This window comes from Fistularia commersonii, chromosome 17 (genome assembly GCF_037954325.1).
Source record: "Fistularia commersonii isolate RoL2024-O1a breed Wild chromosome 17, RoL_Fcom_v1.0, whole genome shotgun sequence".
Taxonomy (NCBI): Eukaryota; Metazoa; Chordata; class Actinopteri; order Syngnathiformes; family Fistulariidae; genus Fistularia; species Fistularia commersonii.
This window is the reverse complement of record NC_141300.1, coordinates 12,583,560-12,604,729: the sequence shown is the minus strand read 5'-3', so window position 1 is coordinate 12,604,729 and position 21,170 is coordinate 12,583,560. Positions and strand designations below refer to the sequence as shown.

General features: G+C 46.1%; 1 protein-coding gene across 1 annotated transcript in view; it reads right to left on the bottom strand.

Annotated features, from left to right (window-relative positions):
* LOC147225219 (NT-3 growth factor receptor-like) overlaps positions 1-21,170 on the bottom strand; it is a 139,562-nt gene that overhangs the window by 71,169 nt on the left and 47,223 nt on the right. The window contains exon 4 of the mRNA XM_086163718.1: positions 3,580-3,651. Within this exon, the coding sequence (XP_086019844.1) occupies positions 3,580-3,651 (72 nt within the window). The remainder of the gene's footprint in view (positions 1-3,579; positions 3,652-21,170) is intronic.

Genomic DNA, 21,170 nt, shown 5'->3' with positions numbered 1-21,170 from the left:
AAAATAGTTACTGACAACCACAAAATCTAGTTACTTACAGGAGTCATATTAAGTAACAATAGTAACTTGGAATGGTGATACTAAGTATTAACAGTTACGAACAATAGTGATATTAGGTAATACTAGTTTCTTACAATGGTGTTATTTAGGAATAACAGTTACCTTCAGTAGTGTTATTTGCTAACAGTACTGACTTAAAATGGTGATATTAGCCACCAGTAGTTACTTACTGTCATGAAATCAAATAATAGTAACATAAAAAGTTACAATAGTGATATAAAGTAACAACAGTAACTTGGAAGAGATACATTAGGTAACCATATTTACATATAATTGTGATTTTACAGTAAGTAAGAGTACTTGGAAAAGTCATCAAGAAACACCAGTAAATAACAATTTAACTAACATAGTAACATTAAATTGTGAAATTAAGTTACATTATTTACTTGCAATGCTATATTAGGTCAGCATAATTAATTGCAATAGTGATATTAAGTCATAATAATTACTTTTAGTAACAGTAGTTGGCAATGTAGTTAATTAATGTAGTTACATTAATGAACTGAACCACCAATTTTGACTCATGACAGTTAAATTAAGCAGCATTACTTACTTTGCAAAATCTAAATTACAAAAAGTAACAATACGCAATGTTTTTTGTTGTTTACTCTTTACCACTGACCCTTTGATTGTTTTAATTTTTTGTGTGTGTATATTATATATCCTCACAGTGTCCTTGAAATTTGCCCTCGATAACATGTATCGTTATTATTATTATTGTTATCATTATTTACAGTGCTGATATTGAGTAACAGTAGCTATTTACGATAGTGAAATTGAGTTACGATAGTAGATGTGGATATTATAAAAATAATAAACATTAACAAGAGTCACATCCGAGAACGCCATCATTTCAAAGACAAGTCTCTTCTTTCTCAGGAAAACACTTTCTCGCTCCTATTGAGGTCACCGAAAACATGGGCGCGCCGACGGGATGCTCCATCAAAGAGGCTCGGCGACAGCCCCGTTTCTCTGGAAGCATGAAAAGGTTGAGAAGAAGCAGAGAACGACGATCCGCTGCGTCACGATTCACATCTTCACGAGGAGCGCGACACGGCCCAGAAAGCATTTCTGCGGACGGAGAATAAATGTAGGATTACAGCGAAAGGGCTGCTGAATCACAGGTCGTTTTCACTTTGGAGGGGGGAGATGCACGCACACACACACACACACACGCACGCACGCACGCACGCGCGCAGTCCCACACACACAGCACTCCATCAGCTGAGCTCATACTGTGAAGTGCAGGCCTATTTTGAGGATGAATACCTCCGTGATGAAATGAAACAAACTTCTGCGAGACCCTGCAGGCTCACAAAGGCATCGCTATCTGACCTTTTTTTTTTCTTTTTAAATGGAAGTTTGACGCTTGAGAGGAACGGGGCCCGGCTCGCTGGTCCGACACCCCCAGAAGGTGTGGTCCGACAACATAAACCCGGAGTGGTGTTTTACATTTGCGCATGACGCCATGAATCCATGTTAAGGAGGAACCTCAGGACGCTGGACTCTTTGAGCAATATCTGAAACTTCATGTATTCATGGTCCCAAAACACAAAATGTTCATCCATTCATCATCTGTACTGCTCATCCTGGAATCTTTCCCAGCCATCACTGGGCGAGAGGCGCGGTTCACCCATTCACATATAGAACCGTGCAACATTCACCCTTTCATTCATGTAAATTAGACAGAAATAACCATTCACCCTCTCATTCAAGTCATTCTGACAAAGACCCATTCACCCTCTCATGCACATCCTATCAAAACATGAAACCGTTCACTCCTTGATTTGCACAACATATAGAGATCTACAACATCCACTCATTCATTCCCATGCAACCGTTCACTCACTCATTCATTCCCGGGTATGGGCAATTTAGGATCGCCAATGAACCACCTGCATGTCTTTTATTGTCATGCAAACCCCCGTCTGAACTGCTGAGATCTTCCACGATTCCACGCGTTTCTCCTTTCTCGATGGAGAAGACTTCGCGGAGACTTCCATTGGTTCACTCTTTCCGTTGCGGACAGACAGGCGGGTAGGAGTCGGCGTCGTTCGATTTAAAAAACGTGAAATACCCAGGAGGATGCGAGGAGGTCCTTGAAGAACTGCAATTAAACGTCTCAGGAAGGAAAAATGTTCTTAAAAGACACTTCCAATCACCTCCGGCCTTGTGTTTAATTGTGTTTGAGCGCCGGCAGACACTCCTTCCCCCTCCTTCTGGTCGGGGGGTCATAAAAGAAGCAACGGCATCGTCTTCTGAAGTCTGGAGAATGCAGCTCGGGGTCGCTCAATCCCCCCCCCTCCACTTACACTCTCATGTGATTGGTTGCATGACGCCGATTGAGGAGACAGCGGACGCCACAAAGACGAATATAATTTTGTATTAAAGCCGATTTTATAAGGAAAGATCAGCACCGTGTCCACAGAATGGCCTTCAGGAAAACTGGAAAAATTCAGCTTTGGAAAGGCAGACAGCGCTTTAGCTCAAGCTAGTCTTTAGCCGCTAAAGGTTGAAGTAAAGTAGCGTGCAAATAAATAAAGAAATACAGACTCTGCAAATAGCGGCACCTCCGTGCTGGAATTACTGGCCACTCAGCACCCTGGCCGGACGCGCCCCGGCCTGCAGCCCCCTCGCCGGAGCCCCGTTCGGCCAGATGGAGCTCCGCATCTGGATGGATGACTCTGCAGCGCGTGGCGCCGGGGTCGCCTCCGATCCGCTGGCGGCGCTGAGATGGAAGGCCATTTTTGCCCGTGCTCCGGCTGAAGCTATCAGCTTCACAATGTCACCGGCTCCCTCTCGGCACATTCAAGGCCATTTTGGCCAAATAGCCGTCTTTCAAATCATACGGCATCTAGCTTGAATTATTTATGACTAAAAGAAACGTTTTGGACAATGGTTCCCCTCATGCTGTCATGCAAAGCCTGTCTGACCTGCTGCCTCATTTCACCAAATTAGGAGAGAATGGGAACGAGAATATCATTTTTTTCCTCACGGCACGCGACTGCAGCGTGGCGACCTCTGGAGGTCAAAGGTTACCTCAGGGGAAACTCGGTGAGACGGACCCCACGTGTTAGCGCCCGCTTTGAGCGATTTCCTAAGGTGTAGAAAAATCACCGTGCAGAAAGATCTTAAAGTCACTTAGAAACAAAGTCGCTATTTTCATGAACGCGACTTCATTCATCTCATCATCTACACGGCTTGAAATGAAGCTGGAGCCCAGCCCGGCTCTGATTGGCCGAAAAGCGTGGTTAGTCCGAGACTATCTGGAGCGGACGACCCTTCACCCACTCATTCACATGTCATATAGAGACAATCATTCACCTTCCTATTCACATGTCTGGACAATGTAGGGTCTCCACCGAACCTCCTGCATGGGTTTGGACTTTGGGAAGAACCCGGAGAACCGTGAGGAACCCCACAAATACGGGGAGAACATGGAGACTCCACACAGGAAGTGGGAATCCAACCAGGGCCCTTCTTGACAGCGTCACTACGGAGGAGGACGGGTTCACTTACAGTTCCACGAGTTGCAGCTGTTCAAAGATCTGCCATGAGAAGGTGGTCAGCATGGGGTTCTTGGAGAGGTTGCTGTTGAAGAGAGAAAAACATAACAGTAGTTATAAATCACGGTTTGCCACTGTTACTTCTAACAATAAATCTCTAAAAAAATAGAAAAGAAAAATAGCCGGCTGAAGTCTTGATGTCTCCTCGTGGCATCTTTTCATGGCTGCGGAAAAAGAAAACAAAACGTTTTTTCCGAGGTCGGAGATCGGTGACCGCGTTTCCTTCACGAGGTGCCTCGGATCTATGCGGCGCAGTAAAAGGACGAGTGATGAAAAGAAAAGCCAATCGTTATAAAAGAAGAAGGTTGCCTGCAAAGTTTCGCTCGAAGAAAGTGGGACTCCTGATAGATATCGAGCCCCGACCAAGATTCCTCTTGTCCGCGGGTCAAAGCTCGAAGCCGCAGTGACCATGTTGATGTTGATGTCGATGCCGGGCGCGCGTCGGTACAACTTGCCGTAAAACAATTCTATTGTTCCGGGAGGAGTCAACCTTGCTGGGGTGGTGAGGAAATAAAACCCACTTTTCAAGACTTAAGGACCTCAGTAATGGAGCGGTGCTTTTCCACAATCAATGGATGCAACCTTGCGCTGACGCGGCTGTTCTTTTCTTCGCTTTCCGACGAACCAGAACCGAGACCTCAACCCGGAGCTCCCGCGCAGAGTTTGACTCAAAGTTCGAACGCGCTACGAGCCGTTTGCTCGTCAGGCTCTGGCTTTGCGACGATGATTTGCGTTTTTAAATGAGGGATGTGATATTTTTTTTTGTGCACATTTCACGTTAATACAGTGGAGCCTTGATACACGAGTGAATCTTTTAAGGAGTTTTCCAAGATCCGTGCCGTTGCTCAGAGGATTTTTTGAGTAAGGAGCAGCGGGATGACTTAACGTGGCCCCCGCTGTCCGTAAAGTGGCGTTTAAAGACCGCGGGACGGCCACCTGCCGCTAGCTAACCCAGAGATAAGAAAAACACAAGCGAGGTGGTGAAGAAATCCATCCATGAAGAAACGGAGAAGTTGTTGAGATAAGCTGATGAGAGCATCATCTGTGGGAAGGCAGGAGATATTTACGGGAATATCTACGGACGAGACATTGGAAAAGTCGCTCAAAGCCAGTTGGGGACGGTTTGATGTTTGAAAAAGAGGAGCGGAATCATTCCGTCCATAAATGGAATTTAGACAAAGTGCAGCTAAGTTCTTTTTAGCAGCACGTTGCAGCATTAAGAGCCTAGCCAGTAAGCTAAGTTAAGGATAGAGCAACAATGAAAGACGCCAACTTCTACATCCCATTTTCAAGGTAAATACATGTGTTTACATTCTCTTTTATGATATATTATTGTTTTTTACAAAGTGAAATTTGAAAACATGACAAAAGTGGGGAGCTGGAATGGATACATAACAGTATAGCTTTCTATTCATTTTAATAAGGAAATTTAATTTGATAATGAGCCAGTGAGTCATGAGCTCACTCACAGAACCAAACTCGTGAGTCAAGGTATAAATGTATCACGCATCGGGCGATGTAGCATTACATCTCAGATAAACAGCAGCCGAGTCTTATACCAACGGCGCCGTCAGGCCAGGAGATCTGATACTTAACAAACCAGAAAACCCCATAACCGTCTGGACTCGAGCGAGGTCGTGACCCTCCGCACCCCCCCATCCCACCCCCCGACCTCCTTCACCGCCATTCGCAGGTGTTTGCTTTCACGGCGACGTGAGGCAGATTGCGGGGAGGAGCTCGACAGCAGGGCCGAGGTGCCCCGAGGAATCCCCGTCTCCTCATTATAATTAGAAATGTGGCGAAGAAAGTGCGTTGATAAGTTGAGCTGGGGCACAGCAGGGGGGCGGCTGTTGTCGTGGAGATTGCCAGCTCCTCCTGTCCTTATTTGGAGTCCATAATGGTACACAAATATTAAGAATCTGTAAGCAATAGTTTGACATGATTGTGTTCCGGGTATATCAAAGCTGTTACATCAAGAATCCGAAGAAGAATGCGGCGTCTACCGAGAATAACAGGCTATTCTCGATGCCAGGTTTGTTCCAGGAACTCCTCTTGGTTTTGCATTCCCACGGTAAGGGATCACCTTCGCGCCTGGTGCCATGCTAGCGTCTACAACGTGCACCTTGAGCTCAAACCAGCAAAGAAGAAGAAGAGGAAGACGGAGTACATGGAGGTGGAAGCTGCCACAGCGTTCAGGGAATAATAGCCATGGACCATCAGATAGTTGAGGTGTTTTTATCTTCTCCCTGCACTGCTTCGCCGTGTGAAGAACCCCGTTAGCTGTTAGCTCTACATTTATTCTGGTTAAAATGTAGAAGTTCCTCTGTGAGCCCTGAACACCCCCTCTGAGGGATAGTAGGACAGAAAAATTTGGAGCTCTTCATCGCTCCATTTCTCACTACTTCTGTCTGCTTTGTCCCAGGAAAAAAAACCTGATTGGTGACCGCCATAGTTTTTTAAACCGGTGGTATCTGGTGATGGACATGGCTTATGAGTTCCACCAAGCACCAACATCACATCAGATGACGGGGTCATCGGCAGGAGCTACGATGGTTCTAGGACCTGAGGTCCACGGCTCCTGGTTCTTCTGCTCTCCCAATGCACCAAGAAACAGCCTCGTATCTGAAGAAGTTGTCAGAACTGCACAAAGTTCCTCCAGTGTGAAAGGTTCCCAACCGTCATGATGTTCGTTTGTGGAAGTTTGACTTTTAAAAACTTGGAAAATCCAGTTTAATCTGCAACGTTTGTAACATGGATTTGGTTTTCCAAATGTAAGTAAACTGTGATTTTCTGGATGGTGAAACAAAACAGGGCAATGATCGAATTAAGAAAGGTTAGCAAACCAAAACAGCAATTAAACCAGGAACCAAGAAGATGGAAGACCGTAACTTTTGCTTTGGATTTGATTAACATTTCCCTAAAGAGTAAATAAATTAATCTACCCTCCAGTCTGGAGTTTGTACGTGGTAATGAAATTTCACTAGAAAATGAAAGGGAGTGCAGAAACGGTATTTTATGACTGGACCGGAAGTTGCCGTGTTTGCTCCTCGTCCTGGCTCACGTCAGGCGTCGCATGGTCGAGTACCGTGCAAACGGGCTCCGGGCCAGAGGGGGAAGGCAAACAGAGGAGACGGAGCCACACGGCCGGCCCGGGCGAGACAGGAGGCTCCTCCTCTGAAACTGCAACAGTGCTGAGAGGCCCGCAAAGAACCAATCCAAACACCGGGGTAAGCTCTCATTAATGCTGTGGAGTTAATCCGGAATCCCCCCCCCCGACCTCGGGGGAGCCGAATGTGAGAACTATCAAATCAGTCGGGGGCCAGTTTGACATTTACTCTGGCAGAGCCCGCTGACAGGTTATTGATGCCGAGATGAAGCGAGGGGCGCGTTGACGTCTGAAAAACTGAAGTTGGTCGCGTTCCACGTACACAAATGCGTCCCGAACCCAAACCGACCTGCTCGGCACGAGAGGACGCACGAAAGCGGCGCATATTGGCCTCATCCAAAGTCTGTTTTGTTATTTTTTTGTTTTTCTTTGCAGTGCTTTCCTCAAGCCAAAAGGATTAAAAGCTGCGTCTCACGGAATACAAATTTGTATCCAAATATCCCTCATATTTTGGTGCCGTCCTGATTGGGAAACCCAATCGCAGGGGATTCCTGCTTCACGAGGAAATGTCTGACCGAGGTAATCCTTTGTTTACCACTTACGCTGCACCTCAATGACAAACACCACTGACTAGTGTAACATCCCGGTAAATGATAATATGAATCTAATCCCAAGCAGCCTGGATAGCACCAACATGCTAATGTAGCCGGCGTCCGTTCGACTCTTTGTCTAGCTTGGCTGCTGGCTGCTAAGCAACAATTCCCCTGCCTTGACAAGATTATTTCTTCCAGGGTCACCTTCAAACTTGGTCAACAGGCGATGAGTACATTATAGAAAAACTGTGTCACAACATCAGAGCGTCTCAGAGACACGGGAGTAAGTGAATGCACCGCCTTTGTCTGGACGTTCAACGTAATCCTTCTGATTAAATTTGACTGGAATCATTTGCAAAGACCTGAAACAATGCTGTGCACCGGCTAAATGCCTGTCAAACCGTGTAATCTGCGGTGTAAGTGTTGCAACCCTAACCCAAAATAAAGGGCATGACACATCATATACTTGGAATCCAAACCCAAACTGAACTTGAGGAAATTACCAACTCGGACGACCAACATATTTGGCGGGGGACAATTCAGTTCATGCTCAATGTTTAATCGACGTACAAACGGCTGCTTCTCTTTGTCCTCTGCGGTCATTTCCTATGTTCACTGGGAGCTCTTAGATACGTAGCCTAATGCAACCAGAGTGGTACCAGCGGAGGTCGTGGGTAGCAGTGTTGCATAGTTTGTGCGCGTGAGACCAGGGAAGGGGACATAGAAGAAAAAGACAATGTGGCGTCGATATAAGCAGGGTAAAGAATTATCTGTCCACATGCAGCCATGTTTGTGCTCGTCTGACCTAGGTACTGCCCTCTAGTGGACGAATTGATTAACAACCATGGCAACGTAAGACGTGTGGGAAGTGTGTCAGCAGTGATGTTTGACCATGATTGAAATGAACATACCTGTTCATGTAACCTGAGCATACCCTAAGGTCTTAGGCTGAATTATAAAGTGCTAGGATGTCAACGACAGAGCTTATTGTTAAACTCAAAAAAGGTAATAATAGCAATCATTCGAGAAATAAAATGTTATTTCAGAAAATGGACAGCACTCAAGCCATGAGGGGAATCGAGGTGGATTTGTGGACCATGTTTGTGAACACATGGAAAAAGGCTCAATCCTCATCAGTTGAATGAGCATCTCCAAAAAAGCATACAAGTCTTTTGACTTGTATGCTTGCCGGACGTAATAAGTGGTCTCAACTTAAGGTGGCTGAGGTGCCATGCAAGGTGCTTGCAAACAATGACACTTTGGCATGCGGAACAGGAGGAGCCTGGAACTTAGCGGCTAACCCTCCAAGTCTAGCTCTACCAGCTGAGACGCCGCTGCCCTCTGGATCGATGACAAGAGGACGGCCGTTCACCGTGAAGGGTAGGCCCCGCGTTCAAGCTGACCCGGCACGAAATGACTTGGAAATCACCCAAATACAATTTATCTTCATCATGACACCTCCTCTGGCCGTCTCCAACCATCTCTTATGTCAAGTTATAGATAATTTAGGCACATTTTTATGCAAATGTGAGGCGAGAGGTTCAAGGGAGAAACTCTGTATCATCCATATCTTACCGTCTTGCTATAGACCATCCATGCATGCGCGGATAATGCAACCGCAAGCTGTGTAATTCCCCCAAAATACGCATTTATTTCTTCACAATACACTACACTTTTTCACACTGATTTTATTTCTGCTTTATATGCCACGCAAACACAATCTTTTGTAAAAAAAAAAAAAAAAACAGGCCGGTGGATTTGAGGTACGGCAGGAGGCTTCATTCAGTGAATGAGAGACTTCATTTTTGTTTGCCCTCCGAGAGTTATTGTTGATAATTATGTGTCAGATGAGATTGCGTTGAACAAGGGAGCGCCACAGGGGACAATTCCATCACCACTGTTTTTCTCTGTTTACACAAATGAGTTGAAAATCGATAGTGGTGATTTCAGTTTATTTAAGTGAGGCTGTGACAGCCTAACTGCTGAGGAGGGGGTTCGGGGGGGGCCGTCCGTACGTTATTCATGTTTAAACTTTACAAAATTTGTCCTTACTCATGAATGTCGTGGAGACAAAAACAGTTCACAACACAAAGCATTCACATTTAAAGAAGAAAAGGTCATGTTGAAATAGCCTTCACTACCTTCAAGCATCTAAAGCAGGCTTTACTTGACCGCGGGAACCCCTGGAGAGCACGTTTTAGCTGTCGCAACGCTAACGTTTGCATGCTTTCCATGCAGCTCTTCTGCAACCACTTCCACCAGAATGTGTAGACTTACTTGGCATAGATGGACAGATGGGTAGATAGGTACTTAATGTATGAATATTCAACGGGTCCTAGACCCAGGTCGTACCTGACTTGCACCATTTGGACTAAATGACAAGAATCTAAAAAAATTAGACCGGTGAAAGAAGACGTTGCTGCACTACATTTGATTCGGGCGCGGCGTCTGTTCTGTCACTTTTGTGTTTTTGTTTGTGATGTCTTACCACATCAATATGGCTCCCAAAACATAAGGAAGGCTCTTCCAACGGTAGCTCATCCCAGAAAAAGAAAAATTGCAGATTTAATACGCCTGCAGAGCGGGATAGTTAAGTTACATTACATTACATTAAGAAACAGGTAAAAACTTTTCTTTTTCAGGACTATTTACTGCGCTGATGCTTGAGCTGCCCTAGATCAGGTTAGGCACCAAGTCAGACTATGCAGCATGTGTGTGTGTGTGTACGTTTGTGTACGTCTTTGTCCAAAAAACAAACAAACAAACAAAAAAAAAAAACACAACAACTAACCCCAGCTTACTGTTCTGTATATTTCCTGTGCATCTTGTATTTGCAAGTGTTATTTGCAGTGCTTACGTCCTCTATTGTAAGTCGCTTTGGATAAAAGCGTCTGCCAAATGTAATGTAATGATAGTTAAGTTACTACATATAATGGGATGGTTCCCTTACGAGCATGAGGAACCTACATGCCAGTGATTGCTGAGTATGCTAGCATGGTGTGCTGGAGATGCTGGAGGTCGGTGCGGTTCTCTCCCGTCACGTTCCCCGTACTGTTCCTTCACATGTCAACATTGCGAGAGCGCAAAGCTCCTCTTGAGGCCGTCTTGTCTCGTTCTGCTTTGCTCTTGCAAAGATACGACGCGTCACATAGCAAAACCAAAAGTTGCATTTCCACGACATGCACGGTAAAGATGTTATTCAGGCTTGCTGTTTGATGAGAACTGGGAACAGCGGCGCCACAAACCCCGCCCCCATCAAGAGGGACATGCACGTGATGTTAATTCATGAGCCCGAGAGAGCTTGGGATGCACCAGACACAAGCTGCTGCTGCTGCTGCTGATGATGATGATGATGATGATGCCTACTACACAATTGATACTGATACATGTTTGCTCTCACACACATTCACCCCCGGGTGGCGGTGGGGACTCGGCGCTGATGATTGTGTTTGATCTGCGTCCGTGTTATTTGCTCATGAATTTAATCCCGCCGTCAATATGCACGCCGGCACTTAACTCTGACACTCGGAAATTTGCATGATAATAGCGAGTCACTCTGCATACGTCGTCCCCGGGTCGTACCGATGAGCCGATGCCCACCGCCGCGCCTCCCCTCCCTTAATCCGCCACCCGCCATGAAATGCAAAGTGGGGGGCGATCGTAAACTATTTTCTTTGCTTTTACGAAGACGTCTGAGAAGGCGCCGGTCAATAGCGAATGGGGTTTTAGAAGAAATCCTTCAAAGAAGAAGCTCTGGCAAGGTTGTGACTGTGCAAGGAAAAGGGCCATCATTGCTATAAATGTACAAGCTATGGCACTGGAAGGCACTCTGAATAAAGAGCCTCACTAAATAGCACGAGTAGTGTGGTGCATGTGTGTGTGTGTGTGTGTGTGTGTGAGTGCGCAAAGTCCCTGAGCAGAGCTTCATGCCTTCTCCCTCACACATCTTGGTCTTCTCTGCATGCAAGAGGTGTCCTTTCTGAAAGGTCAAAGCGACTACAACAAAGAGGAGACGCAGCGCCTAATAATCAAAACACACACACACACACTCGAACACACACACCCACACACCAAAATGTGATGGGTGTGTTTGCGTCTTGTTTGCGGACATATAGAGTGTGTGCAGGGCAGAGCCGTGGATGCAGGCGTGTGTGTCGGAGCCCCACGGAGCGTCACGTGAAGGTCGGCATGGTTAAACCCGAAGTCCGTTTTCCGCGCCAAGACTCTCGGAGGACGTTCAGAGGCGTCGCCGTCACCGAAAAGCAAATCACACGGACGCGGGAACACCAAAGACTCCAATTCCGCTTCGCTCTCGGAGAAAGCTCTCGGCCCCGCGTTCCACAGCTTGATTAATTAGGTTTTCAATCTTAGTGACATCCACGTCTTGGTTCAAAGGGATGCACGCCTCTTTTTGTCCTTTAGCCGAGAAGCTAGGTGAATGGGAACAGAGGACTCCCACTGTCATTGGGTTGGAAATGCCTTTCAAAAATCGAACGGCGAAACACCAGAAGTGTTAAGTACGTATTCTGCAACATTGCTTTGGGAGGTGCAGTGGTTGGTGCTTCTACCCCACGGCAAGACGGTCCCTGGATGGATTCCCACAGAGGGACCTTTCGCTATGGAGTCTCCATGTTCTCCCCGTGTCTGAAAGTCCAAACACATGTTGATTGGAGATCCCGAATCGTTCAGTGTGAACGGTTGTGTATCTACAGGACCGTCTCAGAAAATTAGACCATTGTGATGAAGTCTTTATCTTCTGTAATGCAATTACAAAAACAAAAATGTCATACATTCTGGATTCATTCCAAATCAACTGAAATATTGCAAGCCTTTTATTATTTTAAAATCGCTGATTATGGCTTACATCTTAAGAAAACTCAAAAATCCTATCTCAAAAAATGAGAATATCATGAAAAAGTAACTTGTTTTTTTCATTGCATTACAGAAGATAAAGAACTTTATCACGATATTATAATTTTCTGAGACAAAATCAGTGAGTGAATGGTTGTTTGTCTACATGATGTGTGAATGAGTGGTTCAATAGTTGTGTCTTGCAAATGAGAGGGTGAATTGTTGAATGTCTATATTATGTGCGAATGAAAGGGTGAATTGTTGAGTCTCTAAATGTCGTTTGAATGAGTGAGTAAATCGTGTATTTGACGCATAAATGAAAGGGTAAATGGTTGAGACCCCACATGAATGCGAAGGCGAGGGCATCCCAAACCCTCTGCACAAACTCCGCTATTTCAATTTGGGACCAAATTGCGCTTTCTCCAATCACAGCGAGTCTTCCTTAAGCCGAAAACTATCGATCCCCATGACGACACCCATGCAGGAGAAGACGCTGAATGCTTCTAATTTAAGGTGTGGAAATCAATATGCAAGCATGAGCGCACGTGTTCTTGGAGCTTATCCCATCGCTTTAGTAGCATCAAGCCTGTTAAATGGTCTGCATGAATACAAGTGTGAGGCTGTACATAATTCTTTTGAAACAAAAGTCATGAATTTTAATGTGCTCATCCTCATTTTTTTTTTTTTCCTCTTCTGTCAGTCAGTCTGAGTTGTTATAAAAATGATGTGTGTGTTGTATATTAAGCAGCAGTTGCAGGAACCCCGCCGAGAGCCAGATTCGGAATAAGAGGCGGCGAGCAGGCAGAGAGCGGCGATAACGGCTCCCTTTTGTTGTTTTTCTTATGAGGAACTTTAAACTTTAATTTATGGAGTGAAAATTGCAATTTTAGTCTTTGAGTTGCTCACGTCCAATCAGTATTCTGAGTGCAGAGCCCTGTTCCCTTATTTGTCTCAATATGAGCTGCTTTAGGATAAGAGGAAATACAATTTAAACGAGCACTTCTTCGCCTTCGTGTAAAAAAAAAAAAAAAAGGTCAGTTTGCGTCGGGCCAGATCTGATTAATGAGACCAGATTACAACAGACGTGATCAACCGGTAGTTCAGTAGCTTTTCGCTTTACGGTTTCCCGACAGAGAACATCTGGTCTGATTTCGCTCTTTGGCAGGAAATTTAAATTCCTAACAATTAAAGATCATTTCCCCTGCAAAGTATTTATTCATGAATTATCTGCGGCGCTTGTGCTGCAGTCAGAGCTGCACTCTGGACAAACCGTCGCATATGAAGAAACGACCATCTCAATCCGCGGCCCGGTTGACCCGACGACGAACAACGTTCCGAGGCGACGTGCGTTTATTCATCCTTCTACATGGAGGCCTCCGGCGTTCATTCATCTCAGGCACGGCCATCTTCTCCGTCGCGGAGAACAGATCAAGCTTCTCCGGCAGCAAAGAGAAACATTTATTCACGTCAAGTTTGTCTTGCAGCTCCCGACGCCCGGGTTCTAAAGCGAGCTGAGCGGCGTCGACATCATGTTTAATATCCTCCCGTTCCCCTGCCGCCGCGTCCTCCCTGTCACTCGCATTCTTCGTTCCGACGCTGACGAACCCTCAGCGTCGTTCCCAAAACACAATTAACCGCTTTTGCACGGCTAATCCCAAACCAGACTCCAAGAGCTCAGGTTTATTCACACATCTGGACAATGTAGGGTCTCCACTGAACCTCCTGCATGGAGACTCCACGCAGGAAGACCTCCTGTGGGAGTCCAACATGAGAAGATCCTACAAACCTTTTGAGGAAACCTGGTTAAGTCACTGGAGACCCATCCTTGGGTGATCACCATAGATAGACACCCCTGACATTTCTAATTTTCCTCAAAGTTCCTTTCAAGCCTCAGAAAACGATGTTGTCACGACCGTCTCGTTTTGGAGTTGAAGCCGAACGTTTCCACGACGATCAAGATGTTCCTCACCAGGTATCTCCGATGCTCCTGCACCGGTCTCGTGACGGTGCTCCCGACACTTCCCATCAGAAGTCGCAGAAGCAGGGAAAAGTGAACGGAGTTTTCGGATAACGGAGAGATGAAGCGGCAGGGAAATTATTCTGATGGCGGCGGCTCAGATTTTTTTTTTCTTCCGAGAATCCGCAAACTGCCGAGGTGTTTATCTGATCCGTGAATGACAAACGTTGGTAATTTAAAAATATATATACATTATAATAATGTACCGTTTTTCAAATCTTCTTCTCCAGCCGAGGAGCTGCTGAGCCGCCTGAGGTGTCTGATTTATTCAGCAAAGACCTTCCGACTAAGAGGGTGTGGATTCGGCACTTCAGAGATTAAGATCCGCCGCTGAATTAACTGCGAAACATTTCTGTTGAGAAAATAGTTTGAGGTTTGTTTGTTTTGGTTGTTTTTTTTGTACACTGCTACTTGCTCTGATAATTCGGATGCAAATCTAGTTTGGAGCTTTACGGAGGAGCCTTGTCGGTCGCTTCGCTGAATGGCATTCGCCCATTCACGTGACGACGGCGCAAGGAGCTCACCGGACCAACGGGGGCGACGGGAGGTTCGGTATCTTGCGGGTCGAGAAGTAAACACAAGAGTGGATCTCTCCGGGAAATAGGTAGTTTAGGCAGCGAGGTATGGGGGTTGGTGTTCCCATTAAAGAACACTAGGTATAGAGATGCTCCCTTTCAGATTGATTTATTGCTCCGGTCTGAAATAGCAATACAGCGGAACCATCAGTAGAATCCTTTACGTTATACACAAACAGAGGATCATAAAGGACGGTTTGCCACTAAACAATGACCTTATATGAATCATATGACAAACAAATCCATCACAAGGGCCTCATGGACAGCATGCGGTCTGCTGATTAGCTTAACACAACAGTGTAGCTTGTATCAGCCCTTACGAGAAAACGTAATGTTAGCGTTCAACTTCGACATTAAGCATAATTGGACTCGTGGAAAAAACCAAGGAAACCAGCTGAACATGAAGGAAGGTGAAAAACCTAACTAGCCTCTGCTGCACCAAAAGGGAAAAAAAATAGCTTCTACCGTGTCGTACACAGGTGTGATGCTTTCAGGAGCGGAGGATCTATGACAACCAACTGACGAACACGAACTGAACGGTATCATTTCAACAGCAGTTCAAAACAGTGAAACAAAGTAGGCTTTCTGACAGGAAGGTTGACGGTTCAACTTCTGCCCAATGTTAAATGTTCTCCACTTGAATAGCGCTTTAGCGTATTGCGATTTCAAAGCGCTTTGAAGCGAGATGCTATGCGAGGTGCTAACGGTACCATCGGTAGCAATGAGGGACTTGCTAGTAGTAGACCGGTGGCACGGGGGATCCAACCACCAACCCTCCATGTTGAACCCCCAGTAGCCCGAGTGGTCGCAGTTCCACCGCAATCGGCGCGTGGAATAGGTGAATGCAGTCCGGCTTAAAGCACTTTGACATTGCAACACGCTAAAGCGTGATATAATGTTTAGCAAGGCATCGGGAATGGAACCATCGACCTTCCGATTGGTTGGAAGTGTGCTACAAGCCTATCAATTCATGAACAAAACTGAATGACGATAAAGAAAAATGGTTGCAAAAATAAAATTCACATTTAAGGAATTTATTACAGCGTAATTAGCTGCTTTCACAACATAGTCAAGTGACGTTATCGTGTAACAGCAAGTGATCGCCTCAAAATTCAACTTGTTTAATTGATTCCATGCCTGCCCCGATCATTTCATGTATTTTCCGCAGAGGTCAGGTTAAGCGCTATCCCCGGGACAAATGAGTCTTGCTCAAGGACGCTTACGCAATGGGAGGATATTGCAGACGAGCCGTACAAAAAAGGTAGGCGGGATATGAGGGATTGTTCTGCTAATGATTCGGTTAACCTGCAGCCGAAACGGGTGCTTGGAATTACATTTCCTTTGTGTTTCCCCGCCGTTCGGATTTATGTTCCCCCGGCTTTTCTCCACCGCGGACCGGGGTAACATTTGTCAGCGCCGCTCATGTGTGGAAGCGAGTAAGCCGTCTTCAAGGTGAGGTGGCCCATAAAGCAGGGCTCCGTCTCTTTTACCGCGGTGAACGAGCCCGGGCCGACCATAAAGCCAGCGCGGAGCGCGGATCGACGGCGGCGCCCGTCAATGTTAAATTCATACGTCAAAGTGGAGAATGATGATTCAATGATTCCCTCCAGCGAGATTTATTTTTCTAAGATTCACTATGGAAAATGGATGGGAAAAGTTCGGAATGCCGATTCGCGTCTCAAGTGGCGGAGCCGGTGCGGAAGCCGCTCCAGAGGCACACAACCGCCCGTTATAGATATCTCTGCACTTTTTATTTTACACTTCATTTCACGGCTTTGTCTTCATCTTTGAGGCCCTTCCGTTTTCCGAAGAGAGTGAGCATTGGGCAGCCAGAGGGTTGGCATTTCAATTCCCGCCTTTTTCTGTAAGCATACCTAAGTCCACTCGGGCAAAGACCAAAATTCGGTACATTTATCACGCCCGGCTGGCACCTTGCATGATCCGCCACAAGAATTGTATGCCTTTTCCGAAGAGAGTGGGCAGCCAGAGGGTTAGCATTTCAATTCCCGCCTTTTTCCGTAAGCATACCGAAGTGCACTCGGGCAAAGACCAAAATTCGGTACATTCCCAAATATGCTCCCTCTGGCCCGGCTGGCACCTTGCATGATCTGCCACAAGAATTGTATACTTTCCCGAAGAGAGCGTGCACTGGGCAGCCAGAGGGTTGGCGGTTCAATTCCTACCTTTTTTTTTGGTAAGCATACCGAAGTGCACTCGGGCAAAGACCAAAATTCGGACCATTCCCATTGCATGATCCGCCACCAGAATTGTACGCTTTTTGATGAGCAGGGCCAACGCTCTTTGCCGATAGAATGAGGGGTGAATTACAGTTTTTTCTTAGATGGACACTTCGGGTCACATTCACCCACCGGTGGCCGGGCAAAACATCAAGGACCGTTCGGCACGTGGACGAGAGAAGCAACGAATCGAAGCAGCAACCTTCCAAAGTTGGTAGAGTGGATGCGTTTAGAAAACAATGAACTACTTGGTCATCTATCCCTATGGATTGGCAGCACAACGTGAGCTGATGCGATGGGAAAGCGCACACAAAACACCCACACACTAAAATCCTTGAAAGTCAGCATTTACATCACAGACTTCTTCTAGAGAAGGTTGAGGACATTTGTCAGGGCAGCTAAAATGCTCGATCCTGAGCTCCCCCCCCGCCTCTTCTGTTGCAGCCTGGTCGGAGGGGAACGGGGATCTCCGGCCCGTCGCGTCTCCCGAGCAGCACTTCCTGTCAGAGCAGGACATTTATCACACCGGGGTCATCGGGAGAGCGACATCATCAGGTACACCGGGGAGAGTGAGGTCCAAGACGAGGAAGCAGCTGATAAAAGTTCTCGTCCTTTACAATTTCATTCGTTCAGTCATTCTCTCTGCCACTTATCCAGGTCTAAAGGTCGTGGGGGTGCCGGAGGCCTCTCATCCGTCCGTCATACGGAGACACGAAACCATTCACTCCCGCATTCTGGACAGTTCATGGTCTCCAATGAACCCCACGCAGAAAGGGGTCCTTTCCGAATTCTGAGCTGGGCTGTGGTTTCAGTCCCGGGCACAGAAGCTCCACACAAGTTCGCTGTCGGTTTTTTGTTTGGTGTTTGAGGGAATAAAGTTTGAACTCCGGCATCTTTCCTCATTGCATCCCAATATGTAGTTTTACAGCTAAGGAGAGGTTTTCACCCGAGTGTATGCACAGCAACTCCACAATGGTGAGTTTTACTTCCTCATTTTTGAAGTATAAAGGGCTGTAGTCGTGCATTGTGCTGAATCATAACTCCCAGCGGAGATGCTGTGCATGGTAGCGAGATAAAGATAATCCTTAAGATGCAACCGCAGCTTCACCGGAGGCCGTCTCTGCCACGCCGAGCTCCTCGATTCTGATCGGGGAAGATACACCCTGTCAATTTAGTCGGCGGTGAAAAGCCGTGAGGTCAAGAACCTGACCGAGCCAATCACTCCGGAGAAGTTTGTGACGGCAAAAGAGCGAGAACATCCATCGCTCCTCTGAGCCGCGACCGAGGCTCACCAGAGGAACCAGAAAGTTCCCGGGTCGGACAGGCGGCCGTGAACACAACGTCATCGAAATGTTTATTGTGACGATAGTCGAGTATTAGTCAAGTCAGCTATTAGCATGTTACCATTAGCGCTACTGTTATAAGCATGAGAACATCTTCTCTGTCTCTATCTGAATCCATCTTTTTCTTCTCTAACCTGTCGAGGCAGAAGGCCGCCCGCGTTGAGCTGCTATCGGTCCCAGGTTTCTGTCCGTTAAAGGGCAGCGCTTCCTCGCCAATATTGGGTTTCTGTAGATTCTTCTGAAGGGCGTGGTCAAGACCTGCTTTACGGAAGCTCTATGGGATGATTCTGTTGTGATTCAACGCCAAATAAATAAAATCGGACTAATTGTGTATGATCTCAAAACCTAAAGGAACTTTTCAGCCATTTATTGGATTTTCTGGTTTAGTACTTCGGTTTATCGTTTATGCTCCACATACATCAGAACACTTTGCAAAGATTTGGGAAAGAATTGTGGAAAACTATTGTTTCACACCTGCTCACATCGTAAGATGGGTTTTTAGTCTCAGCTTGAGGTTTTACAAAAACTGTGTCACTTTTACAAACACATTCTTCCAGCAGCCCCCCCCCCCCCCTTACAATTTTTTTCCCCAGGTATCTGCAGAGCTTCTGCCATTTCATCCCATCGCTTTCCTTCCCCAGTAGAGCCGGGCTGTTCTGCACACCGATCAGAATGTTACCTTCTCCGTTACTGTTCAGACCGACAACAAATACTGTCTCTGCTGCCAACACCGCTCTGGGGATTGTTTGTCTACCAGGTTTCAGGTTTTGTTGGAGCTCGTCTATTGTTTGATTGTGTTGCGTCACTGAGCTAATCTTAAGACCTAGACTAGGAACAGACTGATCAGATCACTGAATACTAAACCATCGAGATGACGGGAGCACGCCGCAACTCCATTAAGACTAACATTTCTGATTCTTCAGTCTGGACCTTGAAAATACACTGCTCCAAAAAATAAAGGGAACACTTAAAAAACACATCCTAGATCTAAATGAATGAAATATTCTTATGAAATACTTTGCTCTTTACACAGTTGAATGTGCTGACAACAAAACCACACAAAAATGATCAATGGAAATCAATTGTATCAACCCATGGAGGTCTGGATTAGGAATCACACTCAAAATTAAAGTGTAAAAACAAACTCCAGGCTGATCCAACTTTGATGTAATGTCCTTAAAACAAGTCAAAATGAATCTGTGTTGCTTCCTGAGTGGACACAATGATTTCACACAAGTGTGATTGACTTGGAGTTACATTGTGTTATTCAAGTGTTCCCTTTATTTTTTTGAGCAGTATATTTTTGTGTGAGCCCAGAATCACCGTAGCTTCCGGAATATAAGCCGCTATTTTTTTCACACGCTTTGAACACAGCGGCTTAAACAATCATGCGGCTAATTTATGGACTTTGTTGGGCTAAGAGTTTCATGCCGCCAAAACATTTAGCCCCGTCACATCCGACCGATGATATTTCCGTGAAATTCTGAGGCTGTTCAATTCCAACACCGAAGAAGACGACTGTAATGGATTTAGTGCGCAGGAGGAAGACGAAGATAGCAATCAGCTGGTGTAGGACAAAGCGGGGGTAGAAAATGGATGGAGGGATGGACTTTTCCTTGCGCTATTTATTACTAATCTTTTTCCATCGGCCGCGTTCCAGGCAGCGTTCGGAAAAAAGCATTTTCCGGTACGTATTTGTGGATGTTACCAATATGTATGTAATTCAAAGTTTCTGTAAAAAAAAGTTTCTATGTAACATCTTTCTGATGTTGCAGTGTGGACATCCATGTGTAGCCTATATATGTGCACATGTATTTATGTCTAGGTGGTGTGGTTTATATTCAGGTGTGCTTAATAGCCTAGAAATTATGGTACTCAGAAAAGCGCCCTAAAAGCGCCGCGTGTTACCCGAGCGACGGCCGGGTTACATAAACGGGTCAGGTATAAGCTGCTTGAAGCAAATGCTGCAGGTGATAATGGCGTGGTGGTATAGATGTATTTCTATATCGTCTTCTCTTACTAAAAGCAGTTTTTCCTTTTTTTTTTTAATATCGACTGTTGCCTGGCGCTGGAGGCCTGCCCGAAAAACATTGGCAGGCGAGCCGGCGGTCCCCGCCCGCTCCCGGGCGTCCATCTGTGTCTGAATTGTGTCTTATTGTGTTCAAATAGTAGCGCTCAAAGTGCTCAGGTTTCACTGAAACAAGATGTGAAAAGCTTCTAAAGAACCTCCTTTTTGTACTCGGAACGGTTAAGATATCACAAAACATGCGGTTTTAGACGCGATGACTATCAGGGTGCTTTAACAGCGGAGAATGTCAGACGATTTTATATAAAAATCCAAAAGATTTAATCAAAAACAAATGAACGCTCGCGCCTGAATACGCGCCGCTTGTTTTCACACGGAGCGAATCCCAGCCACGCTCGCCTGCAGAGGGTCCGACCCCGCAGGTTTTCAACGCTCCGCCGCAGATGTCATCTCAACTTTATCCTGTTTCCCCTCAGCGGCGAAATATTTGGAATTCTCATCAGAGAAGCATTTAGTCTGGCGAATGCCGCGCTCGAGAAGCACCGGTGCTTCGTAGCTGCGCATCCGCGGCGCTGAAAGACTTAACAAAATGAACAAATGACCCGGAGGGTGATCTTTCCAGACGATATTGTGACATGTAGCGAGAAGACGGAGCGGGTGGAGGAACATCTAGAGAGGTAGAGGCGGGAACTGGAGAGGCCAGGGGCGAAGGTCGGCCGGGACGAGACGAAATATTTGCGTGCGGATGAGAGAAACCAGAGAGGAACGGTGAGGCTACAAGGAGCGGAGATGAAGA